Source organism: Perca fluviatilis, chromosome 7 (assembly GCF_010015445.1).
Source record: "Perca fluviatilis chromosome 7, GENO_Pfluv_1.0, whole genome shotgun sequence".
NCBI lineage: Eukaryota > Metazoa > Chordata > Actinopteri > Perciformes > Percidae > Perca > Perca fluviatilis.
This window is the reverse complement of record NC_053118.1, coordinates 6,724,081-6,746,106: the sequence shown is the minus strand read 5'-3', so window position 1 is coordinate 6,746,106 and position 22,026 is coordinate 6,724,081. Positions and strand designations below refer to the sequence as shown.

The window sequence follows — 22,026 nt, the reverse complement described above, 5'->3', positions numbered from 1 at the left end:
AAATACTACCATTTTAGGTATATAATATATGGTCTATTGGTGAAGTGGCATTGGTCACTTTGAGGGGGGAATACATTTTGTCCCCACCGGGGATACAAATAATTCAGCAGAGGCAGGGATATGTAGACTAGAAAGGTGGAATGCATCCCCCCGGCAAATTGCACCCTGTTTTCACACATCTAGTCTACTTTATATCCAGATTGGCGCTGACTTAAAATCAATATGGCACTGAGGTCTGCATCATTTTGTCTTGACATGACAGCATCAGAGAGAGTCTACATATCTGATCTGTCTGATCAAAATATAAAACCTATTTTTTAAACATTTGTTTTTCAAATATTTTTAACAGAGCAAGAGCACTAAAGAACTACACATGACACAACGATGTCCTGTCGTCGTCACATACGTGAGCCACGTCTCCTGATATCTGTAATTGATTGGTCTGTAGATGGGCTTCCCCGTACTCTAGTATCCTCTCTCTGTGTCAGAGTTTTTGTGAGTGTTTTCCAGCTGATTCCTGCTCTCCCCGTGCTACAGCGGCACTTTTGTCGTTTTGTTGCGTTATTGGAACTATACTATTATACATAGGAACCTGTTGAGACACAAGTCCTTTAAGTCTAGTTATATTTTTGAGGAAATTACAGTTTGTAGTAGGATGATTTTGCGATTCTGTTGATCTGGGTTTTGAAATTTAAAGCTTTAGTGCGTAACTTTTTAACGAACGTCCATTGCATTCAAGCTATTGCCAAATGAGTTGCTACAAAGCTAATTAAGACTATCAGCTCCACACAACTCTCTCTGTATTTCTCAGTATGGCTATGTTCAGAAGATTGTGTCATCCAGCGACTATTGTGCGCAGAAACTCAAGTGAAGATAATGTCCTCTTCTGAAGAGTCCATGTTTTTTTAATCCTCCGTGTCCTCCTTGGCTACCAGCAACTGTGTGGGTGGTGCAAGATCACGGAAGGCTTGTATCATGTGGACGAGCTGACAGTTTTGTTGTCATTACTTAGAATTCCTCATGGGGGAGACAGAAACTATGATTTATAGCTTTAAGTCTGAGTCCAAAAACTACATCAAGAACTCCTGATATGGTTTGAAGTCTTAAACATTAAGGGCCCTATTTTAATGATCTGAAACGCAACTATCAAACGCGAAACGCAAGTAGCTTTGTGGGCGTATCTCGGCCGCTGTTGCTATTATACCGTCGGGTTAAATGACTCTTGCACCCAACGCAAATCTAAAATGGGTTGGTCTGAAGTAGCTAGGTGTGGTTTGGGCGTAACGTGCAATAAACCAATCAGGGTCATCTCACATTCCCTTTAACAGCAGGCGTGCTTGTTCCATGGCGGATTGCTATTATTACGGCGGATTTGCCAGGCGCACGCCAGCGGGAGCTGTCCGGGATAATAAATGCCCGTCTTGACCGGGTGGTGATGGTGCTGCGGCCTCTCGGGCACATCTCCTCAAGTCTGGAGAGGATTGCTGCAGCCATGAAGTGTGGGCCTCCAAACGCACCACCTGCTCCTGCTGTGCCCCCTTCTCCCCCCACTCCATCTCCGTCCACCCGCTCCATCAGGAGCACGTGGCACATTGCCACTCTCGGACCCTCAAGTGTCCAATCCCGCCGTAGTTCAACATCACGTCTCCTTAAGTCCTCTAATATTTCCTCATTTATGTCATCAACACATCCATGATTCATGGAAATGTTGTGTAAAACACAACCAGCCACAAAGAATGCTGTGACTTTTTGAGGACTGTACTGTAAAGTGCCTCCTGACCTATCCAAACACCTGAAGCGCATTTTCAGTAATATTTTTCTGTGTAATTATGTATGGTTTGCAAAAATGGGAACTGCTGCGTCCGTGTGGATGAGAGAAGCCAAGTGTATGCGCGTTGTGCACACGCTACATTATGGCCAAGCATGCACCCCTAAAATAGCATCTGAATAATGCACCACTGATTTTAGACTAGCGCCACTGACTTTAGACTTTAGGTTTTTCCTGGTCTGTGGCGGAATTGTTTTCTGAAACTGCAAAATAGCACCAGGGAATGTTTGCGCCTGAACACGCCTGCTCTTTTTGCTGAACCGCACCCGGGAGCGCAAGTTCATTCCCTAATTTACCAACGTGCGTCTGTGGAGGGAAAAGTCTGCTGTGCGTCGGGTGCAAAATAGGAATGATACATGCGTCGGTGTACAAAGTCAATTGCGCTGAGTGCAAGATAGGGCCCTAAGTCTTCAAGCCGAGCACTGACATCTAATTGTTTGTTTGGCACCAGTCAAAGATGCAAGCAGTTGATAAGTAACAGGTGAAAACAGTTTCATAAGTTAGTCAGTCAGTCAGAAAGCACATGGAATTTCAGTTAAAAGTGGAAGTTCTAAAAGTTTATTTTTTATTTTTTAAGAAAGTAAGTAAGTAAGAGTACGTATCCACTGCCAAGCGTCATTTCCACGCTTCCCATTAATTTCTATGGGAGCAGCCTGCAATGCATTCTGGTAGCGTTGAAGGGACTTTGGAGAAGCAGGGCTTTGAGTCGCCCACTCTTTATTTGCATAAAGTTGAATCCAGGCAACTTTATGCAAATGAGGATCGGCTGGCCTGGCTCGACGCCTCTCAAAAACTCATGAAATCTTTTAAACTGACCCTTGTAGATCTGAAATGAAGACAGTTTGCAACTAGTTGCACTATGCAACTGCATAACCTATTTCTCGCCATTATGATCCGTTTTGAAATCCGGGAGCAGACAGCCCCACATGAAGCGTTCGTCCAATCAGGTGCAGCCATCGCGGTTGTAGGAGGGTGTAGCCTGTTTTCTTTGCTTGTCAGTGGTCAGTGAAGAGAAACTGAAAACTGCTGGAGGCTAGCCCAATAGCGTGCAATGCTGGGAAGCGGTGTAAAGTATGTAGCTTTTACAGTGTTCTGCACAGAAAAGTGATCCGGTTGATGATGACGCTTGGACCGTGTAGAATCTGGACACTGGACACATTGGACTGTGTAGAATCCGGACTTGCCTCTCTCCAGGTACATCATGCTGTCTGTCTGTCTGTCTTCTCCTTTGTTGTTTTTCTTCCATTCAGCTGCTCTGCAAAGACAGCGGCTATCTGGATTGGTGGAGAGCTAAATTGCTCAGTGTGAGCTTGGTCACGGCTCAGCTCTCCTTGAGATAATGAAATGACAATTAATGTGAAAGCTGTTGCCATCCGCTCATTTGTTCGCTCACTAGTAGAACAGCAGCATGGGGGGAGAAAAAGTGCCCAGAAAAAGTTTTCATATTGAATAGCTGCTGAAATCATGTTGAAAATGCAAATGCATGCATACTGTATATAGACACATGCTCCCTGGCCATAGATATGATTTAAATATAAATTTAATTTTGGTATCAGATTACAGTTTCTCCAGAACTGTCCAACTGACTCTCTACCTTTTACTGCCACTTTATTTAATAGACAAATTTACTGATAGTCTAAATTTTCATTTTCTATGGCTGTTAAAAGGCACCGCAAGTAGAGTTCAGATAGAGCTCTGAAGCTAAGTAACCCATGTAAAAAAGGTAGATCCGTTATTAACCCGGTGACACTTAAGTCAATACATTATTTACCGTAGCCAGGGGCCTACACAGCACAGAGCCACATGGAGCTCTGGCCTACTGAGATAGTCCCTGACAGAATGGCAAAGGACACATAATTTATACATATAAGAGCAAAAGCAGACCCTTGGGCATTTCATAAGATGTCTGTGAAGTGGAAATTCTAGCTATACCCCAAAAACCACATAGAAAAAAAAAAATGTTTTCCATTATTGCATTTTCCTCTCTAAATCAATACACTTGTAGGATAAAATTGCAAATATATAACCATTATCTCAGTAGAAGTAAGACTAGCTCATGGAATTGGAATTACATATGTGGTTTTGTGTTTTTATAAGACTGCAGGCTAGTATTTCATGTTTTTTGTCTCTCCAAACAATTAATTTAACTGACGGCAAAAGCTAGTAAAGTATGACTTGAAATTACATCATCTCTGTTATTATGCTAGTGGGGGGATGTGATAAAGCTGTGTAATCTAGTTAGCAAAGTCCCCGTTTTGCATGGCTGATCAAGCTAAGCTTCTTGTGACTGCATTACAAAGCAAAAGCTCAGTCAAGTACACAAAATGAAAACAGATCAAAGGGAATGCGAAGCGTGGAGCACGCTGCAGTACGGGGCGGTCCACTGTACCTGGTATTGGTTAGCTTTTGCAAGCTCCTGATTGGCTGATTCAACGTTGGATGATGTAGTCTGGATGTAATCTTCAATGCTGTCTGAGGAAACAAAGAGCAGATTGATTGTTAATGGGTCACTTTCATTCCAACAATTTACAACAATGTGGTCAGGTGGTGTGTTATATCACACACTTCAAAAAGGCACACGCTTATTTATCCATTTATTTATTGGTAAAAAAAACACAAAAGTCTACTGTCATCTATTGTATGTATTCCAAAAAACTCTTTTTTTTGCTGTTGGCTCAGTTTGAATTATCATACTCATTTTCAGGTTCATACTTGTAATTTGGGTTTCTACTAGAACATGTTTACTTGCTTTGATGTTCAAAAAACACATTATTTATCAAACTGTCTGTCGGAATATACCTGTATTCACCCATTTATTGCATTCTATAGAGTAGGGCTGGGCGATAAAACGATAACGATAGACACGTAAATCAATATCAATAGAAAATGCGTTCGATAAAACGAACGTTCGATAACTTGTTTTTCTTCGTCGGAAGAAACCAGAGGTTGCGAAGCAAGTTTGCTTGCATGAAAAAAGGAACTCACTCTCTGGTAACCTAGCAACGTAGGAAGTGACACTCTAACAGCCAATCACGTAACAGTATCGTGTTTGGTTGCGCCATATCGCTGTCTCGTGTTGGATTCTACAATAACAGAACCGGCGGCGTGGAGTGATAAGTGGAAAGTGAGTGCCGCAGCAAGCGAGGAAATTGTTGATAAAACAGGAAAAGTCAGTATGGCAGTTTTGGGGATTTTATAAGTCTGACCGTAGTCAGACCAATGTCGTCAGCAAATTATGCAAGACCACCGTCCCCACCAACACTGGTAATACCACAAACTTGTTTTACCACCTTAGCCGCGCTCACACTTTGGAGCACAGCCGTATTCGCCAGCAACGTCCAACAACATCTGCAACACCGCACAAGCAGCATACCACCATGGAGAGGTACTCTGCATCAGCGCCTTACTAAACGCTACAAAGAAATAACGGAGGAAGACATGCTGAGCACTGTCGAGAAGCCAGGTTACAAACCTAGCACTAAACTTACAGAAAATAGTTCTTCTCAGGTTTCAGGTTTCTCTATGTTTATATGTAACACTTTATTAAGCATTTCTTACTTATTCTTTAATTTTGCACCTTAATTTTAAAAGATAATTGTTAAGTGTTCATTGTGATTTTAGACTTATGTTTACATTTTAATTATGTTTGTGTTTTCCATTGTTGTGTTGACATTTCTGTCTGAGGGGATTATAATCAGAGGAAGGTTAAGTTTAAAATAAAAATTTTAAAATGTAATATTTTTCTCCTGGTCCTTATTTTAAATAGGTCATAAAAAATATCAATAATCGATATCGACTGATATGAAACACTTAAATCGTGATACAGTTTTCAGCCATATCGCCCAGCCCTACTATAGAGAAATGGCTAAATCAAAGCAGCAGAGGCCCAGATATCCTGACTTTTAGTCTCTAGTATTAGTCAAGCTCCAAAAACCTACACTTCCTATAATGCAACTAAATTGTGTCTTTGATCGGACACCTCCTGCCAAATAACCACTCATATTTTTATAACTCTATGTTTCTGGAGTTGTACATGTGTAGCCTCCAAGCCCAGATGACTGCTTGACAAACAAGTATAAACTAGTATACATTTGTGTGTCATCTGTCTTCATGGCATGTTGTTGTCTTCTGTCTGTAAATTATAACCCATACTAATTTCAATCAGGAGAGACTTCGTTGCACATATGCAAATATTTATTGTAGATGAGCATGATATGAACATGGATACATGAAATGTGCATAGTCTTTGGGGATTAAACTCCATCATAGTAAATATTTAAAGAGGCAGAGAAACAGGCATATGCCCCCCCGATGGAGCCTAGACACTGGTGATGGTGGAGAGGGAACCAGGAGGTCGAACGGAGGACCCGTCCGCCAGAAGGGACTCCGGTTGCAAAGGTTGACGAAGCCCGGAGGTGGAAGGGGAGGAGGAGGGTTGCACTTTTGCCTGAGAAGACAGCTGATACCAAGAGAGGGACATTTAAAACATGTCGTTCTGTGATTGGATCATGATTTTGTGGCCAATTCTGATTGTCTTACTGAAGAGTGCATGCCTCTTAACAGCTGAATAGAATTAGGGAGAAAGAGTGGTGATTGCAGTCATAGAGGTCTTCCTGAAGGAATTTGCGCTGAGCTTCATGTCTTGCTGTTTCCTGTTTCTTTGGCCTCAAAACATCTGGCCAAAGGAGTTGGCCAAAGAGTTGAAAATTAAATGTCTGGCTAACACTGGCACATTTACGGAAATGTTGATTGTGTTGATTAAAAATCAAAATGTAATGCATGCTTAAAAGGTCAAAATCCCCCTCAAAAGACCAATATTTGTTTTGAGCAATCAGAAAGGGATACTTTTCTGTTTGTGTAGTATCATACTGTATTTTTTTTGAATAATTAGTCCTCTTACAATAAATTAAAAGACTGACCTTTTTAAAAAGCGCTTGCTCTCCAAATTTCAGTGGACACTTGATATTGGTAATCAGATATTAAGTGACATCCTCAAAACTACCAGATATTAACCTGACAACTGCACATACCTTTACTAGCTTCACATTAATATTTGTTTGTCATTTGTCTTTGTGTGTCACAACTTGCTGAGTCATCTTAAGCTTAATCAAGGGCGTAGGTTTAGTTTCAACATTGGGGGGGGCGGGGGCACATTAAAACTGGAGGGTCTGGGGTCCTCCCCAATAAAATGTTGAGCGTCAAACACTTCATTTCCTGCATTCTGGTGAATTTTTATGCAACAATGTATGGTGCAAATGTCTTTATTTACGTAAAGGAAATAATTATTCTCCTTCTCTTCTTTGCTTTTTTTTAGCAATCATGTACATCACAACAACAAATCTGTTAGATAATGAGACCTTGTTGAAGCCAGAAGCCCCAAAGTTTAAATCTACATAAAAGACATGAAATCCCAAATCTACTTCTTCTAAATATTGGAGGGACATATCCCCTGCATCCCCCCCGAAATCTTCGCCTATGAGCTTAATGGAAGGTCTAACATTTGTTATATTGTTACTATGCACACAGCCTCGACAGCACATTATGTGACAGCCCACCAGCCCTCAGTGTTACCAAGGACTGCAGGTCTAATAGTTAACACTGGTACAACAGCAGGGCCTCATTTAAAGGCTGTCAATACACAGAAGTTAATGGGATGAGACAGAACATGTTTAATGAACTGGATGGTCCAAAATATTTGGTATCACCACATAATTACCCACATATATTTACAACTGGCCTATAATAGTGAGAGTGCTATTGATTGTTTTGGTGTTGTGAGAATGAAACACCAGTTCAGAGATGTGGGTAAAGACTCAGTGTTTCATGTTGTGATGGCCTCTGATAATTACTGCACCACTTAAGCGTGTTGAGAATTACCTTTTGAACTGAACAGGAGGTGAATGAATTGTGCTGATTGACTAAACGCACTTACTCCTTTGGTGAGTTGAAGAAGACGGAGCAATACATGTCGAGCTCAACCCGTTCTCACTCCCAACTTGTAAAATACTGATGCTTGGACAGTGTCTCTCAGCGTCAGATACCGACGCAAAAATCCCCCTTTAGCGTCTGGATGGAACGCTCCGGGCAGAGCAGCAGCTCAACCACGGCGCTGTAAAATGACGTAGTATTAAGAGCTGTAAAATGACGTAGTATTAAGAGAGAAAATGGTAGAGAGTAGTATGAAAGACCGAAAATCTGCGTAAGGAGGTTGGTTGGAGGGGTGGTGGATGGGTCAAACAACACAGGACTTTCATCCAGGAGACCGGGTTTCATGTCCCGTTCTTGTCCCGCATGTCACTGAAATGTACATTTTGTAACCCCACCCACAATCTTTTCCTAAACCTAACTGTCCCGTTCTTGTGCCGCATATCAGTTAAACGTAAGTCCCGACCCATAACGTCAAAAAATTACGCCATGAGTCCCAACCAAGCGCGTGTAAATATGACGCTAAAGGACCAAGCACATCTACAGCGGGGAAAATAAGTATTGAACGCGTCAACATTTTTCCCAGTAAATATATTTCCGATGCGGCTATTTTTTCACCAGATGTCAGTAACAACCCATGTAATCCACACATACAAATATATCAAAACATGTACTGTATGTCCATGACAAAAGTTATGTGTAATAAAGTGGAATGATAATGGGAATAAATGGGAATAGAATATTCAACACATGAAGAAAAAGGGGTGTAAAAAGGCATGGGAAGCCAATAAACCATCTGAAATCTGTCAGTATTTAGGAAGCAATCCTGCCCCCTATTAGTGCAAATTAATATTAGCTGGAGTAGTCCTAATTGATGGCCTATAAAAAGGTTTCTCATTACCAAGGTGTCACTCAACAAGCATTTCTTGATGGGTAAAAGCAAAGAGCTGTCCCAAGACCTTCGCAAGCTTATTGTAGAAAAACATACGGATGGCATTGGTTACAGACGAATATCTAAACTTCTGAAAGTTCCAGTGAGCACTGTTGGGGCCATTATCCGGAAGTGTTCAGAACATAATTTCACCATTAACCGGCCACGACCAGGTGCTCCTCGCAAGAGTTCTGACAGAGAAGTCCATAGAAGACTTAGAAGTGTTGTCGAAGAACCAAGGACCACTCGCGGAGATCTTCAGAAAGACGTGGAAGAAGCAGGTACATTTGTTTCAAAGAAAACAATTAGTAATGCACTCAACCACCATGGCCTCTATGCACGCACACACCGCAAGACACCACTGCTCAAGAAAAGGCATGTGGAAGCTTGCTTACAGTTTGCAGCACAACATCTGGAGAAGCCAATGAAATACTGGGAGAATATAATCTGCTCAGATGAGACCAAATTCAAACTCTTTGGCTGTCATAGCATACACCATGGTTGGAGGAGAAATGGCACTGCACCGCACATCACCCTAAAAACACCATACCAACAGTGAAGTTTGGAGGTGGGAGCATCATGGTGTGGGGCTGTTTTTCAGCATATGGCACTGGCAGACATCATATAATTGAAGGAAGGATGAATGGAGAAATGTACCATGACATTCTTGATAAGAATCTGCTGCCATCCACCAGGATGCTGAAGATGAAACGAGGGTGGACATTTCAGCAAGACAATGATCCCAAACACACAGCCAAGGAAACTCAATTGGTTTCAGAGAAAGAAAATCAAGCTGTTAGAATAGCCCAGTCAATCACCCGACTTAAATCCAATTGAAAAACTCTGGAAAGAAGTGAAGATCAGAGTTCATAGAAGATGCCCCCGGAAGATTTGAAGACAGTTTGTGTGGAAGAATGGGCAAAAATCACAGCTGAGCAATGTGTGTGACTAGTTTCTTCATAAAGGAAGCGTCTTGAAGCTGTCATTACCAACAAAGGCTTTTCTACTACACTCACCTAAAGGGTTATTAGGAACACCATACTAATACAGTGTTTGACCCTATCCTGTCAATATGGGCCAACATTTCTTAAGAATGTTTCCAGCACCTTGTTGAATCAATGACACAAAGAATTAAGGCAGTTCTGAAGACAAAAGGGATCCCCCACACCATGACACCACCACCAGCAGCCTGCCCACAAGGCATGACGGATCCATGTTCTCATTCTGTTTACGTCAAATTCTGACTCTACCATCTGAATGTCTCAACAGAAATCGAGACTCATCAGACCAGGCAACATTTTTCCAGTCTTCCACTGTCCAATTTTGGTGAGCTCGTGCAAATTGTAGCCTCATTTTCCTCAAGGTTGTGCATGTTGTGGCTTCACAAATGCTTTACTGCATGCCTCGGTTGTATCGAGTGGTTATTTGAGTCAAATTGATTTTCTATCAGCATTTTCTATCAGCCCATTCTCCTCTGACCTCTAGCATCAACAAGGCATTTTCGTCCCCCAGGACTGCCGCATACTGGATGTTTTTTCCCTTTTCAAACCATTCTTTGTAAACCCTAGAAATGGTTGTGTGTGAAAATCCCAGTAACTGAGCAGATTGTGAAATACTCAGACCAGCCCATCTGGCACCAACAACCATGCCACGCTCAAAGTTGCTTAGACCACCTTTCTTTCCCATTCCGACATTCAGTTTGGAGTTCAGGAGATTGTCTAGACCTGGACCACACCCCTAAATTCATTAAAGCAGCTGCCATGTGATTGGCTGATTAGATACTTTCATTAACATGAAATTTAACAGGTGTTCCTAATAATCCTTTAGGTGAGTGTAAGTATTAAAGCAAGTGTGTTCAATACTTTTTCCCTGTGTCATTTCACTTCATTATATACAACTTAATTTATGGACATATTTGTTTTGATATCTTTTCTAGGTGTGTATTACTTGGGTTGTTACTGACATCTGGTGAACATTTCATGCTGATAGCAAAGAAATATCTTTGGTAACACAAAAAGTAGGTTGTTAATGATTAACGAATGAGGAACGAATGAGGAATGTAACGAATGGTTAACTAATGAGTAGTTACTGATTGACTGATTCAAGCACTAATGATTAGTTACTGTTAAACAGAGTGGTAGTTACTGTTAAATGAATGAGTAACGAATGGATAATTAATGAGTAGTTACTGTTTGACTGTGATGCAAGCACTAATGATTAGTTACTGTTAAACAGACTGGTAGTTACTGTTAAATGAATGAGTAATGAATGGTTAGTTAATGAGTAGTTACTGACTGACTTTGATTCAAGCACTATTGATTAGTTAATGTTAAACAGACTGGTAGTTACTGTTAAATGAATGAGTAACGAACGGTTAGTTAATGAGTAGTTACTGATTGACTGTGAGTCAAGCACTAATGATTAGTTACTGTTAAGCAGACTGGTAGTTACTGTTAAATCAATTAGTAACGAATGAGAAACTACTGGTTAGTTAATGATTAGTTACTGAATGACTGACTCAAGCACTAATGATTAGCTACTGATAAACAGATTGTGTGTGTGTTACTGTATTAATGAATCATTAGGAAATCTGTACATGGGATTTATGGTAATACAAATAATAGACATGATACAGGATGATTCTCATAATATATTTTAATAATGATATTCACAAAACATTTACATTGACAAACAAGGTATATTCTGTAGCTTTGACACTGTTGAAGGCTTAAAAGCAATTGTATGCTGCTGCAGGGTATGCTTTAATCCTGCCACCCTGGGTTTTGTGCTGTTGAGCGGTTGTTAAAGACCAAAGAAGAATTGATCCTTAGCTACTACTTATTAACGAATGATTAACTAACAATTATTTTCCATTACTGAGGCATTGTGCGTACCTGCAAATAAAGTGATGAATCATACTAAGTGATTAATCATTATCAAATGATAAGTTAAGCATTCACTACCATTGGTACTAAGTGGTGGTTAATGATTCACTACCATTGGTACTGAGTGGTGGTTAATCATTAAAGGAACACGCCGACTTATTGGGAATTTAGCTTATTCACCGCAACCCCAAGAGTTAGACAAGTCCATACATACCCTTCTCACCTCCGTGCGTGCTGTAATGCTGTCTGACGGCTCCAGCGGTATCAGGCCAGCACAGAACTTTCAGGTGAATGGTTCCAGTAATCCTACTGCTCCAAATTGTGACAAAAGTGACAAAATAACGCCAACATGTTCCTATTTACATGTTGTGATTTGTATAGTCACAGCGTGTACAAAAAACAACGTAATATGAGACACAGCCATCTTCTAACCGTAAACAAACCGGGAACTATATTCTCAGACAGGCTTGCTGCAAAGCAAATCATTCCGCCCAAGTACTATATTCTTCTGCCTGAGAATATAGTTCCCGGTTTGTTTAAGGTTAGAAGATGGCTATGTCTCATGTTACATTGTTTTTTGTTCATGCTGTGACAAATCACAACATGTAAATAGGAACATGTTGGCGTTATTTTGTCACTTATTCGGAGGAGTAGGATTGCTGGAACCATTCACCTGCATGTTCTGTGCTGGCCTGCTGCTGCTGGAGCCGTCAGACAGCATTACAGCACGCACGGAGGTGAGAAGGGTATGTATGGACTTGTCTAACTCTGGGGGTTACGATGAATAAGCTAAATTCCCAATAAGTCGGCGTGTTCCTTTAAGGAATGATTAAAGGGATACTTCACCGATTTAGCATTCAGCTTTGTATCAGTAGAAACCCGATAGTATTTCTGAATGACCGTGCCTCCCTCCCTCATGTCCCCCTGAGACGAGAGATTTCTGCATTTGGGGCCTGGAAAAAATCTTCCGATGACGTAAAATGACGAGTTTTGCGTCATTGGAAGATTTTTGGGCCAGAGGCAAAGGACTACAGCCAGTAGTAGGATCTACTTCCGTATGTTTTCAACACGCCCACAGGGGTTGGACTGCCGAAATTCCGGGCCGAGGTATTCCGAATGAAAACGACTGTCAGCCATCTTGAATCTTCGCTAAACAGGCTTTCGGGTTTTCAACAGAAAACATTTACAACAATTATCTGCATTCAACATCGGTACAGATCGGAGAATATGGAGGAAACGTTATTATAGACGCAATACTCGGCACACTACGTGAGCTTCGCCTGCACGGAGACCAGCGGTGTCGCTCAATGCCGCTAGCCAGCTAGGGGACATCCTCATCGGCTAGGTGGAAAGCTAACGCTAGCTGTCCACCTGTCCCAGCCATCCTGCTTGCAAGTGTCTGCTCATTAAACAACAAGCTGGACTACATCCTCCTTCAACGAAAATCCCAACGTGAGTTCAGTGACTGCTGTGTTTTTGTTGTTGTGGAAACATGCCTGAACAACAGTGTACCGGAACCGGGACTATCCAGCTACCAGGCTGCTCTCCCGCCCGTGGAGGTGGGCTGTGTTAAACGGACTGGTGTAGAAATAAAATCCAACTAGCTACTGCTAACTGCTGGTGGAGCTTGTGACTGTTAAATGCCGACCATTCGACATTCCACGCTAATTTACGGCTGTGTTTATACTCTGTGTTTGCGTTTAGCTAAACCAACGTTAGTACGTTAGCTGAACTTTACGGATCCTGCTTGCAAGTGTCCGCTCATTTAGACCACAAACTGGACTACATCCAACTTCAACGACACTCCCAACGTGAGTTCAGAGACTGCCGTGTTTTTGTTGTTGTGGAAACCTGCCTGAATAGTGTACCGGACTGTCCAACTACCAGGCCTGCTAGCCCTCCGAGCTAGAGATGCTCTGTCGCCAGGTAAAAGAGGTGGGCTGTGTTAACACCGAGTGGCGCAGAAATGTGGTGATTTGTATCCATTTAACTGCTAACTGCTGGTGGAGTTTGTGACTGTTAAATGCCGACCATTCTACATTACACACTAATTCACGGCTGTGTTTATGCTCGGTGTTTACAGCCCACCAAGCGCTAATGCTAGTATGCGTTAGCTGAACTTTACGGAGCCTATAAAGTGTGTGTACTAAATGTAGCCAGTTTCGTATGTCGTTTTTATATAATGTCGTTTTTATATATGTTAAATGTGTAACACAACTTGAGTCACGATGAAACGTTGTTTCGTGTATATGGTTGAAATGACAATAAAACACGCTTGAGTTGAGTTGAATGCCTCTGTCGGTCTGTCAAGCGGTAGGCGTGGCTTGGGAGTGGACTCAAAGCAACGAAGCAGGTGCATTCTGGGATTTGGTGTTTTTCATCCATATAAGACCAAAACACATTTTCTGGCTTTTCTCAGCCTAGAAGGCACCAATTTCAATTTTTTTTTCACATTTCTACTACATAAGTGACCCAATTTAAAGATATATTCAGCTTTCCAGCGGTGAAATATTCCTTTAATTAAGCATTCACTACCATTAGTTAAGCATTGTGCGTACTTGGAGATAAAGTGATATATCATACTGAGTGGTTAATCATTAAGGAATGATTAGTTAAGCATTCTGAATGCTTAACTAATCATTCGTTAACGAATGCTTAACTAATCATTCGTTAATGATTAACCACCACTCATTACCAATGGTAATGAATGCTTAACCACTCAGTAGAGATATCACTATCTCCAGGTACGCACAATGCTTAGCTAGTGGTAGTGAATGCTTAACTAATCATTCCTTAATGATTAACCAACACTCAGTACCAATAGTAGTGAATTTTAACTAATCATTCATTAACGATTAACCACTCAGTATGACATATCACTTTATGTCCAGGTACGCACAATGCTTAATGCTTAATCCAATTGAAAAACTCTGGAAAGAACTGAAGATCAGAGTTCATAGAAGATGCCCCCGGAAGACTTGAAGACCGTTTGAGTGGAAGAATGGGCAAAAATCACAGCTGAGCAATGCGTGTGCTAGTTTAACTAGTTAGTTTAGTTAGTAACTAATCATTAGAGCTTGAATCAAAGTCAATCAGTAACTACTCATTAACTAACCATTCGTTACTCATTCATTTCTCATTCGTTAATCATTAACTACCTACTTTTTTGTGTACCTTATTGTAAAGTGTTACCATATCGGTAACAGTATCTTTACTGAGAAAAATGTTGATGCGTTCAATACTTATTTTCCCCACTGTAAATATGACGCTAAAGCAGCCTTTTTGCATTAACGCCAAAGGCACCTGACAAAGCGTCGCTTTTTGATGCTATGGGAATGAGAATGTGTTCACATGGGCGTCAGTTTGGTTTGAAATGTGCTGGGGACAGAGAGGCATTTGGAAGTGCATTTCCAGAAGTGCTGGGTACAATGATATTCATTTTTTTTTCTCTTTTGCGCAGGTCATGTTTTGAAAGACGCTGTCCTGTAGATTACTAATGTAAATTAATAAAAATGTATTAAAAAATGTGGTGATGTCCGACACGTTTTATGAAGAAGCCTTACGTTTTCAAAAACCATTAGACAGGCATTCTAAAACGCTTAACGTGGTTTAATGCAGGGTGTGAACTACGCAAGCTTCAAGGCGTGGCGGCGCTGCGGTGCAAATTCAACTCATGTTTAGGACATGTTAATTTAAAGATTCACAGAAAAAATATAAACATTGGAGGCCATTAATTGGCACGCAAAGTCCTTGAAATCCATTCTGCAGTAAGCGTCATATAGCCATGGTAAAAAGAAAACAAGGCAGTTTAATTAATTTCAGTTTTACTAAGAAATAGTGTAGCGATGACGTTAATAGCACGACCAATTCACCTGTTATTAGCACACCTCCCATCGGGGTGACAACGCAAGAAGAAGCTGAAGAAATAATGTCCTCTGGCTGAAAATGATCCTAATCACTCTTGTTCCTCTCTCTCCCGTTAAATTGGAAAAGTCCTATTATTATGGACGTTATCTGATAAGCGTTTCTGCTTCATTAGAGCCTATAAGGAAAAAGCTTACGGAGTGTCTATTTGCACCCCTGGTACGAATAGCCTCGGCCACACAGCTGAGCTATTCACACCCTGTGACGTAACAACAAAAAAACGTTGCTCGGGGGCACCGAAATCATGGCGGACGTTCATCTTCCATGACCGCAGAAACTGGCAAAAAAGTTTTGTCTCTAAAGTTTATAACAATTGAATTTCTAGCGGAAAATGGATACTACAGTTGCGCTTTCTGTCTTCAGTGAAAGCATACAACCGTTAGTTTTTTAGCTAGTACCTATTTTTTGTATACAGTACCGTTACCTAGCAACCGAGGCTTGAAGAAACCAAGTGGTAAACAGTTATACATTGTACTGTAAGAAATGCTAGGTGAGTGGTTAGTATGCTTACGGGGGAGTATGGGAGTTTGGAGTTTGATTCCACTGTGAGGTGATCTTATCTTTTTTATTTTGGATTGGATAATTTGCATGCAATTCCCCAAGTCAGTTTTTTTTGCAGGGTGGTATGGGAAGACTCATGAATATGCCTGCTCTGGTTGGGTTGGTTAGGTTTAGGCAACAGGAGTGGGATTGGTTATGGTTAGGGTAAGAATGTCAGGACGATAATATTCCAAAAAGGTGTAATACATGAGTAGTATGGATAACTGTGTTTAACTATATGCCAAGGTACTGTAAATGCACAGGGGTGCAAATAGCATACATTGATATTTGTACCAGACGGGGTATTAATAGAACACATTGCTGTGTGCACCGGCGGGGTACGAATAGCACTCATTTCTAATTGCACCAGGGTACGAATAGCACTTCTAATTGTACCAGGGGTGCAAATAGCTTCACCCAAAACCTTAATGTGGTTGAATGTAGCAGGACTACCTAAACAACAATCAATGATCACCAAATTTCTCTCTCATATTGCTCATCATAACCACTGAAAACTGTCAAAAAATCTAACTGAAAGTCCTATTATTATGGACGTTATCTGACATTAAGCGTTTCTGCTTCACATTTTCAGCAGGGCAGCGGAGCGGCTGAGGGTTGACTCCCCACGGTTCTCATATGTCCTATAAGGTCCGCAGCAGATCGGCTGTGTCTGTGCCTGTCCTGTGGCGATAGAGCTTTTTGTGGATTTGTTGGCATCTGTCATTCACGAATTATAGGCCTATGTGTTATGAACTTTATTTTTTTAACTAAATTGAGCTCGAGGTTTTAAAAAAAAAGTGGTTGGTACAAAATGACTCATGACGAAATGTGGTGGGGACGCGTACCCACCGTCCCCACCGAAATCGACGCCTATGTGTGTTCATTCAGAGTAAGGTTGACCCCTTGCCTGACTCGTTCATTCTTTACCTGCCTCTCTGGTATGGATTTGTACTTTTTTCATTATTGATTGATATTGCCTGACTCGTTCTCAACTCAAGCCTTGTTTCTAACATGCACATTACAATTACACATTTAGATTACCAAGATGACCAGATACCTGCAAAACGATTGGCATTCCTATCAGCACCAATTAACAATGGTAGCATGCTAACATGTTTAACATGTCAGACATTATACCTGTTTAGTTTTAGCATGTTAGCATTGTCCTTATGACTGTGTCATCATGTTGACATTAGAATTTCGGTTAAAGCACCGGTTTGCCTAAGTAGAGCCTCAAACACCCCCCAAAGGGGCTGTGGACTCTTAAATTTCTGGTAAAGCAACAATAATTATGTGTTCTGGGACTGTCAGAACATAGGAAAATGTCTTATTAACCACCCAACCAAATCTAAATGATTAAAAAATTTGGCAAGTATATAAAATTAGGTTTTGTGAAAAAAAAGCAGTATTCCCCGCCGTGAGGCGCAGGGCACGCATCCTCTGAAGGCGCTAAACAAAAGAATGAGCTGCAGCCATTAGAAGAATGAGTGCCACTCCGCGGCATCAGACTTTCATTAGCAGCTAGCACACACAGTCTATGGTAGGACAGCACACACATCAGGAGTCAAAGGGTGTCGCTTCACGGCGACAGACAGCACAAAGAACACACCTAGTGAGCAGTAACTGCCGGCGGGCCGGGTAGCCGATTGTTGTTTTTTTTTGCGTTAGTGACAACTCTTCTGCTTGTGTTAATATGATTGTGGCATTTTTTAGACTGAAAGAGCTAAGAGAGCTTGAAGAATGTATCAAACTTGCGCCGCTTACACACGGGTTGAAGGAAACAACACTGATGCTATGCGCTCTAAAATGAGTGGTAACATCGTTTTTATATAGTAGGGAAAGGGTTATGTTAATGATGGCCGTCGAAAAAATCCTAGACTCAGAAATGGTGAAAAATAGTTCAACGGTCTAACTCCACAATTAAGAAGTACACAGTAGTAGTATTTTCTGTAATGTTTTTAGAAAGAACTCACTAATTTTGCTTTACCCGGACTTTAAGAAGATTAGCAGCTATCAAACATAGCACAGCACATCTGTTCAATGATAAGCTGGCTACTAAATGAAGCTTTAATAAAAAATTTTAATATGTTTATTTGGCTGTTGGGCTAGAATTTCTGTGGATATTAATGGTCCCCAGACAATGATTCCTAGGGCCCTGTCTTGAACCTCGTGCAGCACAAAGTCCGACGCAAGTGTCTTTGCTAGTTTAAGACCGATGCAGTTGTTGATTTCCTGTCTAGCATCCACATCGTTTAAATAGCAAATGCACCTGCGCCCATCTATGCACCCATGGGCGTGCTGGTCTTACAAGGAGGTGTGTTCAGGTGCATTCTTGGTGTATTGCTATCTTGAGGCAGCGGAAAGTGTTTGCGCCATTGACCAACAAAAACCTGGTCTAAAATCTATAACGCAGCATTTCATTGTTATTTTAACAGCTAATGTGCCTAGGCTCGTGCATAGCGCGCACACACTATGCTTGTTACACACACAGGGACGCGCAACAGCACACACACATGCAGAAGATAAAAAATACAAATATTACAATGTGAAATAGTACTATATGATCTGCTCGCGCTCTTTCACTTCACGCTAGGGTTTTGACTTTTGCCCAAAAATCATATTCGAAGTTTGTTTGTTTATTAATATTAATATGCGACTATATTCAAGTATTTATTCATATTTTGACCATGAAATGCCTTCAGTAAGACCTATATTTTTATCAAACTTAAGTTGTATATGTTCTGCCCACCAGAGGGCAGTGTATCAGTCAATGTCAATAAGCAGACAATGTTTTCAGAAGAAAAACACGAATTAAAATTGTTAATATTATTAAAAGTCAGACCCTGGATTAAACACAAACAGTATGCTTTCGACAGGAAGTTCAGAGCTTTCACCGTAGCCTACATAAGTGGTCTGAGGTTTATACTTATGCGCTGGTGTGTGCGTCGAGCCAGTGTATGTTTGTGTGTGTGGGGAGTGTGTTGGAGTGAGAGAGTGACTACTGGTAGCTTCAACGCGAGTAGCGACTCTAGAGTCATAGTGAGAAAAAGTGAGTCAAAGCGTCTCCCCTGTTCTTTCTGACCACGGTGAGACATGTGTAGCAGGTAAAGTTAACTCTCTCCTTGATTTAATGTTCTTCATGGAGAAGGAGAACCAGGAAATGAGTCGGGGGAAATGCAAGCCACGGACGAGTGACATGCGTCGCCGCGACCTATAGTTACATTTTGAAATGCGTGAAAAAGCCTCAGAATCTGAATTGAAAACGTTTACAAGCAAACACAGTTACAAAAAATAATACCCATAACCGGTTCGAATATTAAGACCTGCCTAATATTCGTTCGAATATGATTATTTTTTTTAATATTCGAATTATATTCGAATAACAAAGTTCGGAGTCAAAGCCCTACTTCACTTCATTTCCATGAAACGTTCTGAGAAACTTCATGCTCTCAAGAGGATGAACCCATTCCTTCCATGAGCTTTACTCTAGTGACACCTTAAGTCCACACTGTCATTGTTGTACCAATGATTACTCATTCTCATAATTGTCTGTATGGGTGTGATTTTGATTCATTCAAGCCCCAAAGGGAAGAAACCCTTTTAGGACGCTATAAGATTTTCAGTGCCACATTTTGGACAAATTCATTCAAACATTGCAAATACCAAAATAAATACAGTAAAGTACCAGATCTGTAGTACATTGTAATATCCAATAGAAATAAGCACCCATCCAATCCCAGAATGTTAATCACCCTGTAAAACAAAAACAATGCACTCTTTTGAACAAATGAATATGTTTTTAACACCTCTTTTGTTTAGTATGTCAGAGTTTGTGTCTGCCTGCTGAGCCAACCTTATTGATTGCCTATCTCGACTCAGGCTTTAATAAAGTGTGCCCTTAGCCAGCATGAGAGGCCATAAAAGCACAAATCCTTCCTTCTTGAGCCTATTCATTTCTTTGTATTACCTGCTGCTTTTGCTACAAACGCCTCCACAGCCCAATCACATATTATTCATATCCGCCACTACAGCAAGAAACCCTTCAAAAAAGACCAAAGGCAATTTCAGCGCATCTCTTTTAATGGGGATAAGGTCCATTATCGCATGGCTCTGTAATGATCAGATTGGACTTCTGCTGTGGTATAATGCCATGAACTCTGCAGTCTTCTATCTCCACGTTCACCCGTCTGGGTGGGAGCACACTGTGTTCCTCTACCCATGTCCAAAACGCCATTTCGTTCACATGCAAATGACAAAATGGCTGAAAAACTCAGTGCAGTTCATGCATGTCTGATTATGCTGTACAAGCACAAGATGTAGCAGAATTCACAACTAGAAGAAAGAACCGAGTGTGACGTAGAAAGGGTGGAATGTGTTTAAGTGCATAACGTTTCATCTCATTCAACTCTCAGTAGTAGTTCCGTTAGTCTTTGATTCAACGTTTCTTTTAGTCTCTGTTAAGCTTCAAGCTGCAAAGATATGTTCTAAAGGCTCAATTTATTGCTGTGACCCCGAGAACATAATGTACCGCAACCTAAGGAAACTGAAGCGGTTTTCTTCATTTGCTTGTGTTTCGTCTATTTCTATGTGTTTCCTTAAGGAGCCGCTCGTTTAGCTCTCAGGGCCACCATAGTGTGTGCCGTTTTATATTAATTTCATTGGATTGTTCAAGTGTGGTGGTTCACGTAAGTATGGTCCATTTTGTTCTTGAAATCTTTAGGTTTCATTTCAAACAACACCATACAAATACTGTCAATTCTTTAATACTGTTAAGGTCCTTTGTTTTTCATACATCAACTGCAAAGAGAACCAGGCTTTTATTTAAATAGACATTTCTGTTATAAGTATATTTCATCATTTTAGTGAGTTGCCTTCAAATTCTCTGATCTGTTCCAATTTTAATTTGCTCGTGCTAGCAGAAAAATGTTTCTCATGTACACAAGAAAATAAAATGCCCCATGTGCTTTGGGGCTGTGTAGTTTTTGTTTCCCAGTTATGTCTAGAAACAGTTCCTAATAATGGCTGCACAGAAAAATTACTCTTATATTAATTATTTTAATTACACATTTAATGTTATGTGTTCAAATATTTCATAAACTCTTTTACTACCCCATTTATTTTACTCAAGGTATTAAATGTTATTTTTGTAAATATTAAGCAGCATAAAAAGCATAACGTCAATATATTAGATTTTTTTTAAGATACTTTAACTACAGTAACATTTATTTTCTTGTTTTAATTAAATGTATCACCGTCATCAAAGTTTACATTACTCAATGGAATGTTTTGACATCTTGGATTTCTTTTAAAGGTATCTTGTGGATTGCTCAACCTTGTGTAGTGCTATGGAGCTATTTGTCTTGTGCACGAGGGCACACATGAGCACGAACATGCATGTGGGTGACACAATCCACAGCCCTGCCAATGGTGTCACACTATTCCATCAACAGGTTGCGCTAATGCACCAACAAAGGCAGAAAGTAGCCAGCAAGTAGCATGGATGTTAGTCTGTATCAACGACGATTCATTTAGGGGATTGTTCCGGTGCCGCTGGAGGTTTCACCGGATGTCCCTCATTTTCGGACGGTTGTCCCTCATTTTCGGCCGGATTTTTCCTATCCCAGAATGCTATATGGACTAGTCAGACCCTCCTCCGCAGCACTGCAATGTGAGACTACATGGATGTAAACAATGCAGGTTAATAGTATGCATGTATGGGGAAAGAAATGTATTCATCACATTTGTTAGAACTTAAGGATTCAAACAATGTATTGGTGAGAAATACTGATTTAAAAATTACGTGCACAGTTTTTTCACATGTAGAAAAAGTTATGTCATCATTTTTCATTTGCAATTTTAAAGCTATAGTGCGTAGTTTCTGTCTCCCCCATAAGGAATTCTAAGTAATGACAACAAAACTGTCAGTGCGTACACGTGATACAAGCCTTCCGTGATCTCGCACCACCCTCACCCCTCCTCCATGCAGTTGCTAG

At 40.7% G+C, this 22,026-nt stretch overlaps 1 protein-coding gene across 1 annotated transcript in view; it reads right to left on the bottom strand.

Moving 5' to 3' along the window:
• Nucleotides 1-22,026, bottom strand: part of tsnare1 (T-SNARE Domain Containing 1) — a 168,749-nt gene that overhangs the window by 59,494 nt on the left and 87,229 nt on the right. The window contains exon 7 of the mRNA XM_039807192.1: nucleotides 4,218-4,300. Coding sequence (XP_039663126.1) covers nucleotides 4,218-4,300 — 83 coding nt within the window. The remainder of the gene's footprint in view (nucleotides 1-4,217; nucleotides 4,301-22,026) is intronic.